General features: G+C 39.7%; 1 protein-coding gene across 3 annotated transcripts in view; it reads right to left on the bottom strand.

The window, feature by feature from the left end:
- Positions 1-18,239, bottom strand: part of Rabep1 (rabaptin, RAB GTPase binding effector protein 1) — a 105,776-nt gene that overhangs the window by 53,192 nt on the left and 34,345 nt on the right. For 2 of the 3 annotated variants that reach the window (XM_031353114.1, XM_031353115.1), the window contains exons 3-5: positions 15,844-16,047; positions 13,505-13,665; positions 6,949-7,068 (exon numbers count right to left, since the gene is read on the bottom strand). In XM_031353114.1, the coding sequence (XP_031208974.1) occupies positions 6,949-7,068; positions 13,505-13,665; positions 15,844-16,047 (485 nt within the window). The remainder of the gene's footprint in view (positions 1-6,948; positions 7,069-13,504; positions 13,666-15,843; positions 16,048-18,239) is intronic. The other variant, XM_031353116.1, reaches the window with a different exon arrangement.

Raw genomic sequence — 18,239 nt, 5'->3', positions numbered from 1 at the left:
TTTTATTCTGTTCTTGAGAGTCTGTAACTCACCTGGACCTTACCTAGTGTGTAGGGTGGCTACACATTAGTCCCCAAGTATCTGCCTATATCCTTCTCCCTAGTGCTGGAATTACTAATACACCCACCACACCCAGGGTTTTTTTCCCCCATAGGTTCCAGGGATTGAAATCCAGCCCTAATTGTATCTCTTCAATCCCGCTCTCCTTTTAGGTAAACTAAAAATGGCATAATACTCTTACAACTTTTCTTTGATTTCTGGAGAGGTAATTCCAAATGCTTTACACTTATAAAAATGGACTCATTTTGATCAATACATATAGAAGTTAAAGAAGTTAAGACATCAAGATAGCTCAGCAGGTAAAAAGTGCTTGCCCCTAAGACTAATGACCTGAGTTTGAACCACATGGTAGGAGAGCCAACTGCCCACAGTTGTCCTCTGACCTCCATACGTACATTATAGCAGTTAATTTTTTTTTAAAAGAGAAGTCATGAAGTAAAGATAGTCTCATAACAATCATACAAATTTGAAGGCAAGTGCCAAAAAATTTTAAATCCTATCTTTTCATAATATATTTCCTGTTTTAATACTCAGACTGCAGAGGCAGGCGGATTTCTGAGTTCAAGGCCAGCCTGGTCTACAGAGTGAGTTCCAGGACAGCTAGGGCTATGCAGAGAAATCCTGTCTCAAACACACACACACACACACACACACACACACACAAAAATACTCAGACTGGTAACAACACAGCCTACATAACTAAAACAGACACAGCCAAAACAAAATGCAGTATTACTCAAAAAAAAAAAAAAAGGTAGGGTGAAAATATCACTTGTTTTATCTTGTCATATAAAATGCCTATCCTAACCTCAACATGTATGGGTAACTTTCGGTTTTGTTTTGTTATTTTTCAAAATGTTTATACCTAGCTTCAAATTCAACATCTTCTTCATGAACCATCTTCTTCCAGTTTAAAACAGCTTGTGGTCAGAAACTATAAGTTGGAAACTAAAATGATCATTTACTGCAGTTTAGTGCTTTGCTGGAATCGGTCAGCATGACAGAGAGGTGAACACTGTCAGTCAGTCTCTTCAACACCTGTTACCAGGTGAAAGTAACACAGTCAATACAGCAGCTAGAACAAGGATGACTTAAACCACAGCATATTACTTCTTAGAACACACTCTTCTCTGAATTAAAAAATGATGAATTTCTAACATTTGAAAGTTATTACTAACTCTAGGACGGTGCTGAAGTAGCAGCACAGCATGTGAGTATCCTTGAATTACACATTCCCTAACAACCCAAATCAAAACCATATAGAAAGAAGGTTTTAATTCCAGCATTCTTGAAAGCAAAGAAAGACATATGGCCAGTCTGGTCTATATAGCAAGTTCCAGGAGAGCCAGGGCTCCTCAGTGAGAGAGGGGGTGGGGAGGGGGGAGGGGGGAACACACGCACGTGCGTGTGCATGTGTGTGTAGTTACTCATGTCTGTAATCCCAGCACTCAGGAGGCTTAGAGAGGACTGATGCAAATTCCAGGCAAGCCTGGGCTATGTTGTAAGACATGCTCACACACACACATACATACATACACACACACACACACACACACACACACACACGCACGCACGCACGCACACGCACACGCATACACACACGTCTCAAAAATAAAAAATAATTAAGAAAAAAAAAGGATACACAAGTGGACAATTGTAACATTCCAGGCAATGAAGACAGGGTGAGGTTGAACTGCTAAGGGTACCTTCCCCAAAAAAGCAGATAGTGTTAGGAGAAAGAGGAAGTGAGCAACAAGAGCTCGAAGAACCCTACAAGTAAATGTCCAATGCAATGAGAGCTGGGGACCTGTTTTGTACACTTGAACCATGAGCGTTCAACAAATCTCTTCTGTAAATTTTAGAGTGTTTTTAGACTAAAATACAAACCCCCTTTCATTTGCATTTCCCTGACTCCTTGTATGGCTGAATGCTTTTATTTTGTTTCTTTATGTAACCCTGGCTGTCCTACAATTCACCAGCTACAGCAGGCTGCCCTCAAACAGATTTCAATGACTCTGCCTCCCGAGTACACAAACACTGCACAAACCCATAATATGCACACCAAAAAAGATTTTTGGGTCCTGATTCTGTAATAATTATTATTTTAGCTTTCCTATTTTAAATTGAGGAAAACTGTATAAGCCTTTATAATAATAACTTGTTTAGTCTTGTTTTACAAAAATGTCTTACTAGTTCAGGTTGATCTTGACAGTACAATCCTATTACCGCTGCTTCACATATGCTAGAATTACTAGCATTTACCAGCAGAATTTTTAAAATCTTTTCAAATTTACTGTTGTGACATTTATAGTGTCTATTATTTTTATGTCAGTAATCATGCCCCATTTCTGATTTTTTTCCACTTTCCTGATTTTTTTCTATACCAATTTCTCTCTTTTTATATTGACATTCTCTACAGTTTTTATTTTCCACATTCTCCACAGTTTTTATTTTCCTATCTCACTAACTTCTGCTATTCTGTATTTCCTTCCACTTATTTTCAGTTTTTACTGTTTTTACTTCCTCTTCAGAGTGTACTTTTAAGTATTTACCATTGCTGTTGCTGCCTATCAGAACTAGATGTCAAGATCCCACCTGAAGACACTACCTGCTTTGGTAGTAGAATTATAAAGAAATCAAGATGGGACTAAGATAAAAGCTTCCTTCTTGTTGGCTACCTTCCAGAATCCTAAAAGGTCCTATGTAAGCTGCTGGAAGAAAACCATCACTCAGTTGTTGGCCCCAGGTGCCATACAACCAACCAGCCAAGCAAAACATACCCATGGCTGTAGAGGTCATAGGCCCTAATGGGAAAACCACTAACGTTCTTTTGCTAAGTGGATATGATGTAATTGTCAAATTGCCCTCTAAATATTTATGTTTACTCCCTTAGAATAATGTTCCTTCTAGGTTCTTTTCCTGGCAGGTTGTGACTCACAACTGGGCAAAGTACTGAGATAAAGTTAATGTTGAATGCAAACTCCTAAATGGTACATCTCTATCTCCCTTCCAAGGCCTCTTGTAGAAGAGGGGATAGTAAAAAATGTAAGAGCCAGAGGAAGTGGAGGGGTGCTGTGAAAATGGCTACTCCAGAAGCAGCAGTAACTGCCTGCACAGGATTAACCCTATCACCATTCTGTCATGAAGGGGCCCTGTCCTCCCTGAGGGTTTATATGCAGTTTGTGGTTCCTGAAAGAGAAAAAGACATTTTCTTTAGTGGTGTGGCCACTGCTAAATCACCCGTTTCTGGAAGCAACCCTAATATAACTCACTGGCTCACAGCAACAAAAGAACACATGTAATATTTACACCATCCTAAATATTTTGTGATTTTCCCCGCATCTTTAGATTTTTTTTAAAGGATTTATTTATTATATTTATATGACTACACTGTAGCTGTTCTCAGACACACCTGAAGAGGGCATCAGATCCTATTACAAATGGTAGTGAGCCACCATGTGGTTGCTGGGAATTGAATTCAGTACCTTTGGAAAAGCAGTCAGTGCTCTTAACCACTGAGCCATCTCTCCAGCTCATCTTTAGATATTTTATTATAAATAACCTGTAATCAGAGTATTGGGCCCATATAACATGGCTTTTTTGAAATTTGATGCTTTATGACCTTATTTTAAAAAGATACAAAAGGAAAAGATAAATATGTTGAAATAAAACATAGTGTATCTGGAAATAATAACACTTTTCTCCATGCATTACCTGAAACATGTTCTAATTTGAAAGTGTATCCTTGTAAGGTAAACAGTCATATTGTCCATACTTTTTCCTCACCTCCCATATTATTCTAATTTTACAGCTGAACAAGTAAAGGATAGTAAAAATAAGAAATCTGACCAAGTCATCCAGGTTACTAAGTGCTGAGTTTCTACCTACTGAATACTTACTATCTCTTTATTTCTAATCTTTTTTGTTGTTGTTGAAACTTTTTTTTCTGTGGATATGTGTGCCTGCATAAACTCATGCATACCATGTGTATACTGGTGCCCAGAGACCAGAAGATGGCACCAGATTCCTAGGAAGCAGATAGTTGTGAGCTGCCATTAGGCGCTGGGAACCAAACCTGGCTCTCTAGCTCTCTCTAGCTCTTATCTCTTATTTTCCCATCTTAACTTATTTTATAAATGCTTATATCAGTTTTCATTTGGTTAAATATATATAGTGCATTGTTATGTATCCCTTTCTTCTCTACTTTTCTGTTTATTGTGACAAGATCTTATCTGTTGCTTAAACTAACCTCAAACTCACAGCAAGTGTGAGCCACCGGGCCTGGTTTATTTCTTTATGATCAATCTTACCTTGTGTTTAGTTATATGTCATATCAAAAATACAGGGTGGTATTTTACACAAACGAGCGACTCTGTGTGTGTGTGTATACATGAGTGCTTTGAGCACGTGGAAGTCAGAGAACAGCTTGCATGAGTCCATTCCCTCCTTCCAGTGTGTGGGTTCAAGAAATAGAACTCAGGTCATCAGACTTAGCAATAAACACTATCTGCTGAGCCATCTTCATGGCTCAAGATTCCTAAAATTTGATCTGACTATCTTGTAGAATATATTAGCTTATAGTTACTAACATTGATACATTTCCATTTATTTCTACATTCCTTCCTTTCATTTGTTTTTTGTCTTGTTTTAATGAGTTTATTAGCTATATTATTCCCATATAATAATGGGTTCATAATGGTACTTTCTTACATAAATACACACTTTGTACTTTGATTGCATCTGCTCCATTGCCCTCTCTTGTCCCACTCCTGCCTTGTTGACACTTTTTCTCCCCACATAGCCCCTCTTCTACTTTTATATCTTTTTTTCCTTCCTGTGACAGAGTAAGCTGTTCACAGGAGCCTGAGGGAGAGTTTGTGGGAGCATGGGTACCACATCACTGGTTATACCACTAAAAAAAATTCTCTTCCTCATCCACCAACCATTAGCTCCAAATAAACCCTCATGGAGGTAAGAACACCATGCACCACTTTCCTCCTGTAACAGGGTTTGTTAGCGATCCAGTCTTGTACAGGAACTATACCTACTATGGGTTCAAGAACTATACAGACATGACATGGCTGCAAGTCAGGACTCTACCTGCCCCTTCTTTTACTCATCTCTTACAATCTCTTACACCTCTTCTTCTCAGATTTATTTTCAAATACTTCTATTTAAAGTGGGGGCACAGAGTTGGAGTACACACAAATGAAAAGACAGCTTCTGGGGGCCAGTTCTCCTTTTCATCATATGGACAGCAGAGATCAAACACAAGTCATCAGGCACGAAGACAAGCAACTTTATCTGCCATTCCATCTTGCTGACCACTTTTTTCCTTTAGTACTTTTAGTACTGAAGATCAAACCTAGACCCTCATGCATACTAGACAAGCGTTAGCACTTAACTGCACCTCTAACCTCTTTTGTTCTTTCATTACTAAAGAATTTTCTCAGTGGTAGAGCACTTGCCTAACATACTTCTGTGAGGCCCTAGGTTCAATCTCTAGAACTAAAAATTGACACAAAAATTTTAACACCCCATTTTTCAGTATTGCTGTAGACAAGCATCTATATAAGACTGTTAAATTGAATGTTGTTTTATATCAAATAACTTTTATAATACTCATTTTTATTTTATTGTTATAGTATTTTATAAATTTTAAAGAATATGACAAAAAAAGATATTGTAGGTATTGAAGGGGGTGGTCTCTGGGAGGAGTTGGGGTACAAAAGGAAAACAAGAATGTGATTTAATTCTATTTACTTAAAATATGTTTTTAAATGTTAACAAATTCAGATAATTTGAAATCATGTAACTTTTCTCATCATAATGCAATAAAACTTAAAAGGAAAAAAAAAAATTTTCTCAGTGGTAGAGCACTTGCCTAACATACTTCAGTGAGGCCCTATGTTCAATCTCCAGCACTAAAAACTAACATAAAAATTTTAACGCCCCATTAATATTTCCACTTCATTTTTTGTTTGGTTTGGCTTTTTAAAAGCAGCATCCCATGTAATCCAGGATGGGTATAAACTCACAATAGAGCTGAAGATGACCTTGAGTTTCCAGTCCTCTTGCTTCGACATCCTATTATGAGACATCCGTCATCATGCTCAGCTTATGCAGTGCTGAGGATCATCTCTTGAGCATGCTAGAGAGGCACTGTACCAAGGAGCCACATCCCAGCCATGCTGTGTATGTGGCCAATAGGAGATGCACCCTCTCTACAAGATCTCTAGACTAGGATGAGGAAATAGTCAACTATAAACAACTTCTTTTCCTCAGTAAGAAAACTATGGCGAGGAATGTAGTTCAGTTGTCAAGAGTTCTCAGCCTAAAGCCCTGATCTTCAGAGCCATATAAAATAGGCATGGAATACCCAGCAAGTTCAAGGTCAGCCTGGGCTACATGGAAACCCTGTCTTACAAAAATAAACCAATGAAGATAACTTGTTAAAAGAAAAAAGGAGGCCAGGCAGTGGTAGTACACACCTTTAATCCCAACACTCAGGAGACAGAGGTGGGCACATCCTGAGTACAAGACCAGCCTGGTCTACAGAGCAAGGACAGACAAGGATACACAGACCAACTCTGTCTCAGTAAACCAAGAAAGGGGGGTAGGGGTGTGGGGGAGAGAATGAGAGAAAATTGAAGTTGAGTCTCACTTGGATAAAATGAGCAACTCATGAATAGGCATCATCACTGAGGGTTTAAATAACCAAAGGCCCGATTACCATAGAGGGGGTCTGCTTTCATTTTGCTTTTCTGAATTTAAAACAAAAAATAAGATTCTTAAGATGGAAAGCTAAATGACTTCCCAGCACCACTTCTTAAGTGATCCTAATTTTGTTCCCAGCATTGGAGCAGATGGGTAAGGGCATCTCACAACCTTTGAGGCCTCCAGCTCTTTAATCTTGTCTTCAGCTTCTGTCAGCTTATCTTTCAGAGCTGCAATTTCCTTCTCCATGGGCATCACGACAGAACGAAGCTTTTCAGCATCCTCTTGGGCCTATGATTACAAAGAATTAAATGCAACAACTTACTAATTGATGGCTTTTCTAAGAAACCCTGGTCTACCTACTTACTAAAAATTAGTATAACTATAGTAAACACTTTATTAGCATGCATAAGACTGAGTACCACAAGTACCAATCCTTTCTTCAGGTTTTTTCTTTGAATTTTTATTTGCATGCATTCATTATATTTACAAAATAATGGGCTTCAAAAGTGCATTTCTTTCAAGTCCATCCTATACTTGACCCCATTAGCACCAGCCACACTCCTCCCTCTTCCTTTACCCAGATCCCTCCTTGTCTTTTATCTCTCACATACACACAAACATACACATACACACACACACATACACACACACACTCACACCCTAGATTTCATACACGAGATGAGACAATACAATAGTTGTCTTTTTGAATACAGTTTATTTTGTTGATGATATCTGATAATATTTGGCCCTAGGTTCTGGCAAATAACACACATGTTCTTCAGAATAAAGCTTTACTGTGTGCTAGGGACATGGCTCAGCACTTAAGAGCATGCACTGCGCTTCCATTGGACCTAAGTTCAGTTCCTAGCACAACATCAGTGTCTGACAACTGCCTCTACCTCCAGCTCCCAGGGCCCATTCCATTTTTAAGTAGATTATTTACCATGAATGTCAAGGCATAATTATGGTTTTCCCAAATATTTCACTCAGTTTGACAGTAAGTAGGAAAATAGATTCACTGTAACATAGCTGATTTCTTTACTAAGTGACTCAGTTATAAAATATCTCATATATAAGAGGCAGAATCAAGAGCTGGGTGTACCCTCAGATGGCAGAGGCAAGGGGACTCACTCAAGTGGAACCTACACAAGTCTGAATGTCAAGTCAAGGCCAGCCAGAGCTACAGAGTGTGATTCTGCCTCAAAAAGCAAAAATAAACACATTTAGTCCAGTGTTCAAGAGGCAGGGGTAGGTGGATCTCTGTGAGTTTGAAGCCAGCCTGGTCAAGATAGCAAGTTCCAGGCTGTCTATATTATGAGGAACAAAATAAATAAACAAGAAAATAAGTAAACAAAGAGGATAACAATTTGAAAAGTTGGAATTCCTGCTACTAATGAAAATTAACCTTATTTACCTAATGTAAACAAGTTCAAACTTACCCTAAATTGTTCAGAATAAAGACATGCATATAATGACTAATATGAGGAATATTAGCGCACGCACGCACACACACACACACACACACAAAAGAAAGTTAGAGAGCTTCAGAGTCACTTTGTTCCCTGATCCTTATAAAAATCTATTTATTTTGTGTTGAACTAAATTCTGTTTGGAAAAGACATGTTAGCTTAAAACATCTTCACAGCCAAGGCTTACTTGGGGTTCCCTACAAAATCAGCAGGCAAAGGAAGGAAGAAAAGCATGCATCATAATTACTAAAGCAAAAGACATCATAATGTCCATGCTGGGTATCATATGAACAAACTTTTACGGAGCCCACTAACAGGGGCACTAAGTGTAGCCAGTGCGATGGTTCCGTGGGTAAAAGCTGTGCATGCCTGAATTCAAACCCCGAAGACTGACTCCCTAAAGTGGCTCTCTGACCCCCACATGCATGTCTGAACATACACACACAGCATACACATACACAATAATAGAAGCTACTATAGTCAAGCCACACCTACAACCATGTGACTGCATGAACCAAATGCCCTGTGGTTTCCTGGATGGAAGGGAGAAAAAAAAGGGAGGTGGGACATTGGGTGAAAACTAATACAAACTGAATACAAAGAATGAACCTTTGTTAATAATGACAAATTGGAATTATTTTGTTAACTCTAACAAGTATAACATACTATATGGCAAAATGTTAAGGAAACTGGGCATGGAGTATATTGAAATGATAAAATATCACACATTTTTATATTTTAAAAAACTCCTAAAAAATAAAATTTTGGGCTGAAGATATGGCTCAGAGATTAAGAGCATGTATTGCTCTTGTAGAAGTCCAAAGTTTAATTTCCAGCACCTACATCAGGCTGCTCACACTACCTGTAACTGTAGCTCCAAAGGATCCGAAATCTCAGGTTTCTATAGGCACCTGCATTCATATGTATGTGCCCTACACAGATACATACACAAAAAAAATTTTAAAAAAAACTAAAATAAAATGTATAGAAGCCTAGGAGCTGACTCAATCAGTACAGGGCTCACTATACACTACACAAGAAGCATAAGGCCTGAGTTTGGACCCATGTAGAAAGTCAAGTGTAGTAGTTCACACTTATAATGCCAGCACTGGGAAGCAGAGCAGGATCTACGAGTCCAATCTAGCCCAAGTAGTGAGCTTCAGGTCCAGTGAGAGACCTTGTCTCAAAAAGTAAAGTACCCAATGTGGTGGCACTGAAAAGACAATATAAAACCCCATTTATCCCCCATTTAAGGACTCCATTTGCTCCATTTGAGGACCAGGTCTGATTTCAAAAAAGGCCATAATGCACCAGCTTCAGGAATAGACCATAAGTCCCAGAAACTAGGTCATAAGACACCAGCTCTAAGAATAGACCATAAAATCCAGAACAAGATAATAAAACCCCCTCCCAAAGAACAGCCTGGTGATGACCACAAAAGTGGGGAAATATCTCAGAATGGGCCATCTGCATGGGGCAGCCCTATTTCATCACATGGTTGAACGCTCATGACATAGGAATTTAGACCACTGATCACCTGTCACCCCCTAGCACCCACTAATGAAATTCTAAATTACCTAATCCTTCTAGGGAGTTCTTTGTTCTTTGCCCTTATCTGGGATCGCCATTTCAAAGAATGGTTGACCCCTGCCCTGCACTCCCCACCCCCCACCCCCCACCCCCCGCACATGCTGGTTGTTTCTGCAGAATTGATGCTCTTTGATTTTGCATACTATCTGAGTCTGGGTCTTTCTTCAGCGGTTTTTGGACCCTTACAACACATGCTTTTTTTTTAATCTCAGCATTTGGGAGGCAGATCTCCATGTCAAAACAGCCTGGTCTACGTAGAAAGTTTCAGACCAGCCAGGGATGTAGAGACCTTGTCTCAAAAAAGAAAAAGACAAAAAAGAAAATAAGGTAGATGGAGAAAGGGATGGGAACTAGGAGTTGGAAGTAAGTATGACCAAGATACATTGTATGCATGTATGAAACTGTGAAAGATAAAACAAAGATAAATCTTAAATAATAATAATAAATGTCATACATTTACATAATGGAATACTATAAAAAACAAAGACATTATGAATATAACAAGCAAATGTATGGATCTTGAGAGTATTATCCTGAGTGAGGTAACCCAGTCCCAAAAGGACATGCTCAGTATGTATTCACTTATAAGTGGATATTAGCTATAAAATACAGGATGCCCATGCTATAATCCACAGACCCAAGGAGGCTGAACAGGAAGGAGGGTACAAGCAAGGATGCTTGACCCTCACTTGGAAGAGGGAATGGAATGGTCGTGGAAGGCGGATGGAGGGAGAGAACTGGATGGGAGAGGGGATCAGAAGGGGAGTGTGAAAGTTCAATGTATGGGGAGGGGCAGGGGGTATAGACACAGCCTGGACCTAGGCCTCACAGCAGATGTGTAGCTTGGTCTTCATGTGGGTCCCAACCAACTGGAGCAGGGGCTGCCCCAAAGCTGTTGTCTGCGTGTGGGATATGTTCTACTAGCTGGGCTGCCTTGTCTGGCCTCATTAGGAGAGGAAGCACCTAGCCCTGCAGAGACTTGAAGTGTCAGGGGGGGAGCATACCCAAGGTGCCCCTACCAGCTCAGAGGAGAAGGCAAGGGGATGACAAGGAGGAGGACAGTGAACAAGATGTAAAGTGAATAAGTAAAAGATAAATAAAGAGAGAGAGAGACAGACAGACAGACAAAAGAGTGACCTGTCTGCAAGATATACTGGTGCAACTGTGGCACAAATTATACAAAAGTAACCACCCACCCCCACCTTCACCCCTGACCCAACCGAATGTAAGGCCCATACCATTTTAGATAGAACTCATACCTGACACTGCTAAAGTGGCCAAGAACCTGGGACTCAATAGGCCATTGGCCCAGGGGAAGCTTACTACTATTATTCTGCTAAAGGAACACAGCCCTAAAATGACTCTTAACGACACATTGCTGTACCCACAGAACAGCCGCCTCATTCAACCCTCTTCAAGAAGCACCTTCTTTCAGATAAGAATATTAACACAGACCCACAACTGGACAGAGCGCAGAGAGTGAGAGACCTTAGAGCACTCGGCCCTAAATAGGATGTCTTCGTCAAACCCCACTCCCTGAGGACTCAAGTAACTATGCAGAAGAGCATAGTAGTTAACTCTAAGAAAACAGCATCTTCGGGGGCTGGAGAGATGGCTCAGCGGGTAAGAGCACTGACTGCTCTTCCGAAGGTCTTGAGTTCAAGTCCCAGCAACCACATGGTGGCTCACAACCACCTGTAATGAGATCTGATGCCCTCTTCTGGTGCATCTGAAGACAGCTACAGTGTACTTAATTATAATAATAAGTAAATCTTTTAAAAAAATTATAAAGAAAACAGCATCTTCTAGACACAACAGGGCTGGTGCACATATGAATGAATGCACAGAGACTGTGACAGCTCACACAAGACCTGCACAAGTTCAAGTAAGACAAAAATCCCAGCAGGGAGAAGTGGATACAAAATCCCACCCTTAACCAAAAGGCTCTTTGCAACTGATACCTGCTGGCAAAAGGTTTTCAGCTTTTTCCAATGGAGTATCACTGGGTATATCAACAACATTCAAGGCAGGTCTTAAAACCAAGAGTAAGTCAACACAAAACAGACTCTGTGTTCTTTCTTTTGTGTGCTTTTGTTTTGGTTTGGTATTTGGGGTCTTCTTGCCTTTTTGTTTGATTTTTCATTTGGGAGGAGGGAGGTTGTGTTGCTTTTGAGAAGGAGAGGGAAAAAAAAACATGAAGCTGGGTGGGGAAGAAGGGGAGGAGGATCTAGAAGAAGTTAGGGGAGGCAAAAATATAATCAAAACATGGCACAAAAAATGTAACTAAAAAGAATTTTAGTAATAGAGAGGTAAAGAAAGAAAGAAGACTCCTGACATTTACCTCTAGTATCACGTGTGCTGCACGCACGCACACACACACACACACAATATATATATATATATATATATATATTTTATAAAAATAAAAGCTAGTTTAAAAATTAAAACTTTAAGGTGGCAAAGAATAATTACACATCTATATAAAGAATAGAGCAAGGATTACTAGCTAAAGATCATTATTATCCACTTTTAAAATTTTAATTTTTAATTATTCCATGTTCTTTTTTTTTTTTTTTTTTTTTTTTTTTTTTTTTTTTTTAAGGTTTTTTGAGACAGAGTTTCTCTGCGTAGCCCTGGCTGTCCTGGAATTCACTCTGTAGACCAGGCTGGCCTCAAACTCAGAAATCTGTCCGCCTTTGCCTCCCAAGTGCTGGGATTAAAGGTGTGCACCACCACCACCGGGCTATTCTATGTTCTTAAAAACACATATGCACTATAAATTCACAAAATAATTTCTGTAATCAAACTATGTAAAGGCTGTTGAAAATGTTCTTAATGAGGATCAAGCAGCTGGCTCAATATCGCCTCCTCCTATTGAGCTTGATGACCTGAGTCAGGACCTACATGGTAGAAGATGATAACCAAATCCTAAAAGCTGGTTTGAAAGTGACCTCCACACACTTGCTGTGGCACACATGTGCACACACATCCACACACAAATATTTTTAATGTTCTCAATGTTAAAATGTCTCTGTCACTTAGTTGCCTGTATTAAAGTTATTACATGGTATTGTTCAAGCATAATACATATAGCATTTGTCATAGAAACCAAGGTATGCTGAAAAAAAATTACCTAGTGTTCTAAAATATTGTCTAGACACAATACAAACAACATCTCTCAACCAACATGAATTCACCGAGCATCTATGTGCGAGACACCATCCTACCCACTTAATAAACACAGGTAGACTACATCCTCACTGAGCTTACATTCTACCAAATAGAAAAAAAGCAGTAAACAAACACATAAAAGGTAAACTCTGTTTAATGAGGAAATATGCTGTGCAAAGAAAAACCTGAAGCAGGGTACAGAAAATCAGGAGAGTCCTGGAAGCTCAGAGGAAGGGGCAGATAGATAGGTTGCAATCTTAAATAGAGGTAAGGAAAGCCTCATGAAGAGATGACATCCCATCAAGGATCTGAAGACAGTAAGGCACTCAGTCACTACTGTGGAGGGAGGGAAAGTGCTGTCTAGTGCACAAGGAACTCCTTCAACAGAAAGAAAGCACAGCAGTCAACTTCCAGCACTGCAGCAATGCTTTTAAACACTCTGCTTTTAGACTCAAGCAATTCTAATTCTATAAGTGAATTATATTCCTGCATACCTTTTTCATTTCATTTTCTAAATTTTCTTCCTCTTGACCTTCAGACAACCTTCTTCTTAAGTCAGCTATTTCCCGCTCTGCAGATTCTCGATACTGTGCCCACTGCGCTCGCTCCTGCTCCAGCCTCAGGTGAAACTGATGCTCATAGTCACGGACTGTCTCTACAAAACATCACATAGTCCATGTCTAACGTTACAGGGCAAATGTCTTGTTCATAAGAGTTCTTAAGTTACGTTAAGAGCTTGAGACAATAAAAACATTCTAGTTCTTCTTAAGAGTGAAAACAAAGGCTGCATTACTTTATCACCAATCTTCACAACGGACTACCATATGCATTTGACAAGAAAACCTAGAGAAATTCAAAGTGAAGCGTTCAACTCACATCTAATACCCTCTCCCAAATCCATGTTCTTTGACACTATACTGTGGCTCCCAAAACAAATACAACATTTCATTATAACTGTGAACATGTAAGGAAGGAAGTATTTGGGGGGATAATTTACTATAAAACCTAAGATTCTAAACTGAGACAAATTCTATAAAGTTTTTACAAAATAGTTTTCTCTTTAATACAGTCTTGAAACATCACCTGACAAGTACTACTGTTTACTGGTGGCTCATTAAATTCTTCTCTATCTCTTTTTTTAAAGATTTATCTTTATTTTACATTTATATTTTTGAGTGTTGCCTGCATGTAAATATTGCACTATGTGCATATCTGCTGCCTGCAGAGGTCAGAAGAGTGTACCAGAACCCACTGTAGGTACAAGTAGTTGGGAGCCACTCTGTGGGTTCTGGGTACTGAACCCAGGTCCTCTACAGCAGCACATGCTCTTAACCACTGACCCATTTCTCCAGGCCTAATTTTTACTCCTTCTTCATTACTAACAAGACCAAACTCAGAATTTATGCTGTTCAATATAAATACTGCACTTTAAAGCTGCGTAAAGTAGCTTAGTGGGATCACCTACCTCACAACACAAAACTAAATACAGAGGCTCAAAATTACATTTCAATATTCTTATAGTAAAAGGTAACCCACATACTTTATCAACAAAGTTTGAGGAAGATAAAGCATGGAAAGTTCTAGAATTTTTTTCCTTTTCTAATGTAGACTGAAGGAGGTATAAGTATTTTTCAGCCACAAAGCAAAGATGAAATGTTAAACAATATGTTAACTATATAGACGCTGATAGCCAGAAAAGTCTAGGATATGGGTAGGGCAGCAGAACTGTTACAACCACCCCTAGCTTACCTACAGATGGATTTGATTCCTATGAGAAAAATTAACTCCTGTACAGATAAAACAATAGTCAGACTTCTTTTGAGACAGGGTTTCTCTGTGTAGCCCCGGCTGTCCTGGAACTCACTCTGTAGGCCAGGTTGGCCTTGAACTCAGAAGTCCACTGATTCTGCCTCCCAAGCACTATGATTAAAGGCGTGCGCCACCACTTCCCAGCTACAGTCAGACTTACTACATGAGACTAGAGTAACCCTTAGTGAGAGCTAGACTCAGAAACAGAGGTAGCCCTAATTGCTTCCTCTAAGGAATACTATGTAAGAAATGCAAAGACCACCTGGGGTAGGGCAGTTACCATTAGTACACATTGTAAATATTAACTAATCCCAAGATCCCAAAGATTAAGGTAACACCTTATTTCATTTTCTCAGTATTCTCAAAAATGAAAGAAGTAATGAAAAGCATTGTGCAAAAAGGAAAGAAGCTATGCACACTATTATACTTCCTTCAGACCAAGACTCACAAGTTGAACATTCCATAAAGTCCATTTTAGCCTTAAGGACATTCATGCCCATCAAACAAATATTTCACATACAAATATACATTATACTTGAAAATCTAAACAAATAAAAATCCAGTTGTAAAACCTGCTTTAAATTGTACAAGTAACTACCACCCTCATTTACTACATCATCTCCCTAAGTCTCCATTATTAGATCTATTAAAGACAGCAGTAAGTGCCCATTCATTACAACACCTCTGGTTTCCCTTTCACCTGACATCTTGAAGATGACAATACATAAAGCTAAATATAAACAGAAAATGCTTTTTGGTTTTGTTTTTTAAGGGGCCATTTCAAGACAGGGTTTCTCTGTGTAGCCCTGGCTGTCCTGGAACTCACTCTGTAGACCAGGCTGGCCTCAAACTCAGAAATCTGCCTGTCTCTGCCTCCCAAGTGCTGGGATTAAAGGCGTGCGCCACCACTATCTATCGCATTAAAATGCAGTTACCACAAACACATTTTAAGACCATGAAAACAGTATCAAGCATCAGAATTTGTTGATCTTAGAAAGTCTAAAACCTGATCTTTGTTCTTTACCTTTCATTATAGCCTGAAGTGAAGCAACTTCTTCTCTCCATTGCCTTTTAACTTCATCTATAGCTTCTTGCTTAGTATTCTCAGAGACTGTGGCAATTGCCTTAATATTCTCCATCTCTGCCTGAGCCTCCCACAGCTGTGTCCGAAGGTGACCCAAATCATCCTGTGCAGCTTGCAATACTGCATTTTGCCTCTTCAGATCCTCTGGGAAGAAAGTAAAAGACTTTCCATTAATGTGTAGTTCATTTTATCAGACCCAAAAAATGAAGAAATTGAATTTTAAAATGCTAATATAGATTATTAAGCCATCTTAATAAAAATATAAAGCATGCTGGGTTTCAAACACAAAGTATTTAAACTATCTAATAATATGCTGGGGAAGGCCACAGCTTTGATGCTATATTTAGGCTTTTACCTCTCACTAAATGAACACAATCAAATTCTTTTTTTTTTTTAATTTGCTTTTATGTGTATGAGTGTTTTAACTACACATATCTGTGCACTACATATATCTGTGCACCACAAGTTTGTTTGGTGCCTTTGAATGCCAGGAGAGTACATCAGATTCCCAAGACTGTAGTTAGTTGCACAGTTGTGTCTGGCATATAGGTACTGGGAATTGAAGCTGGGTCCTCTGGAAGAACAGTCAGTACTCTTTTTTTTTCTTTTTTTTTTTTTTAAGATTTATTTTATTTATTTTATGTGTATGAGTACATGAGTACACTATAGCTGTACAGATGGCCGTGAGCCATCATGTGTGTGGCTGCTGGGAATTGAACTCAGGACCTCTGCCGGCCCCACTTGTTCTGGCCCCTGCTCCGCTCTGTCTGTCTGGCCTTGCTTGATCCGTGTAATTCACTGTAGCTGTCTTCAGACACACCAAAAGAGGATGTCAGATCTCATTACAGGTGGTTGTGAGCCACAATGTGGTTGCTGGGATCCAAACTCAGGACCTTCGGAAGAGCAGTCAGTGCTCTTACCCACTGAGCCATCTCGCCATCCCCAGCCAGTACTCTTAACCACTGAGCAATCTCTCCTGCCCCAATAATCAAATTATTTAACTACTCAGGTATAAGTATCCAAATCTACAAAATGGAGATAAAAGATGACCACGTTACAGGGCTGTTGCAATGATAAAATGATGTACTGTAAATGTCTGTAAGAATGGTAACTTTCAAGAGTAAGCCTTCAAGACATATTTAATGGAAGAAAGTCATACTGCATAGTAATTAGAGTTGATAATGCTAAAATTACTTTCTCAGTCACTCTTTACAATCTCTTAAATATTAAGTTGATATCACATGTACACTACACAAATTAAGCCTAGATAGAACATATACTTGGTCATGACTTCCAAAAAATATAGAGGTGTAGAGTCGGGAATGCAGTTCAGCAGTAGAGCACTTGCCTAGCATGTACAAGGCCCTAGGTTTGGTCCCTAACACTGCAAAGAAAACAAAAATAAGTCTATTACTCCTATATAGAGATATATCTATTTTCTCATACTGCCAACTCTTCATTAAAAAATCATGACCGGGCTGGAGAGATGGCTCAGTGGTTAAGAGCACTGACTACTCTTCCGAAGGTCCTGAGTTCAAATCCAGCAAATACATGGTGGTTCACAACCATCTGTAATGAGATCTGACACCTTCTTCTGGTGTGTCTGAAGACAGCTATATTGTACTTAAGTATAATAATAAATAAATCTTTGGGCTTTCCAGCCTTGGACCCTACAGCTGCCACAAGGTTGATGCCTAAGAAGAATTGGATTACCATCTATTAACTCCTTTTTAAGGAAGGCGTGGTAGTCACCAAAAAGGATGTCCACATGCCCAAACACCCTGAGCTGGCAGACAAGAATGTGCCCAACTTTCATGTAATGAAGGCCATGCAGTCTCTCAAATCTCAAGGCTAGGTGAAGGAGTAGTTTCCTTGGAGACATTTCTACTGGTACCTTACAAACAAGGGCATCCGGAATCTCCGAGATTACCTGCACCTACCTCCAGAGATCATGCCCGGCACCCTGCACTGCAGCCACCCCAAAACTGGCAGGCCTTGGCCCAAAGGTTGAGAGGCCTGCAAGATTCACAAGAGGGGAGGCAGACAGAGACACCTACAGAAGTGTTGTGCCCCTGGAGCTGACAAGAGAGCTGAGGCTGGCCACCAGGCAGCGATGACACACGCCTTTAATCCCAGCACTTGGGAGGCAGAGGCAGACAGATTTCTGAGTTTGAGGCCAGCCTGGTCTACAGAGTGAGTTCCAGGACAGCCAGGGCTACACAGAGAAGCCCTGTCTCAAAAGACAAAAAAAAACAAAAACAAAAAGGAAGGAAGGAAGGAAGGAAGGAAGGAAGGAAGGAAGGAGGGAGGGAGGGAGGGAGGAAGGAAGGAAGGAA

The sequence above is a fragment of the Mastomys coucha genome, unplaced genomic scaffold (assembly GCF_008632895.1).
Source record: "Mastomys coucha isolate ucsf_1 unplaced genomic scaffold, UCSF_Mcou_1 pScaffold5, whole genome shotgun sequence".
Lineage (NCBI taxonomy): Eukaryota > Metazoa > Chordata > Mammalia > Rodentia > Muridae > Mastomys > Mastomys coucha.
The sequence above is the reverse complement of the archived record's forward strand: the minus strand, read 5'-3'. Positions and strand labels throughout refer to the sequence as shown.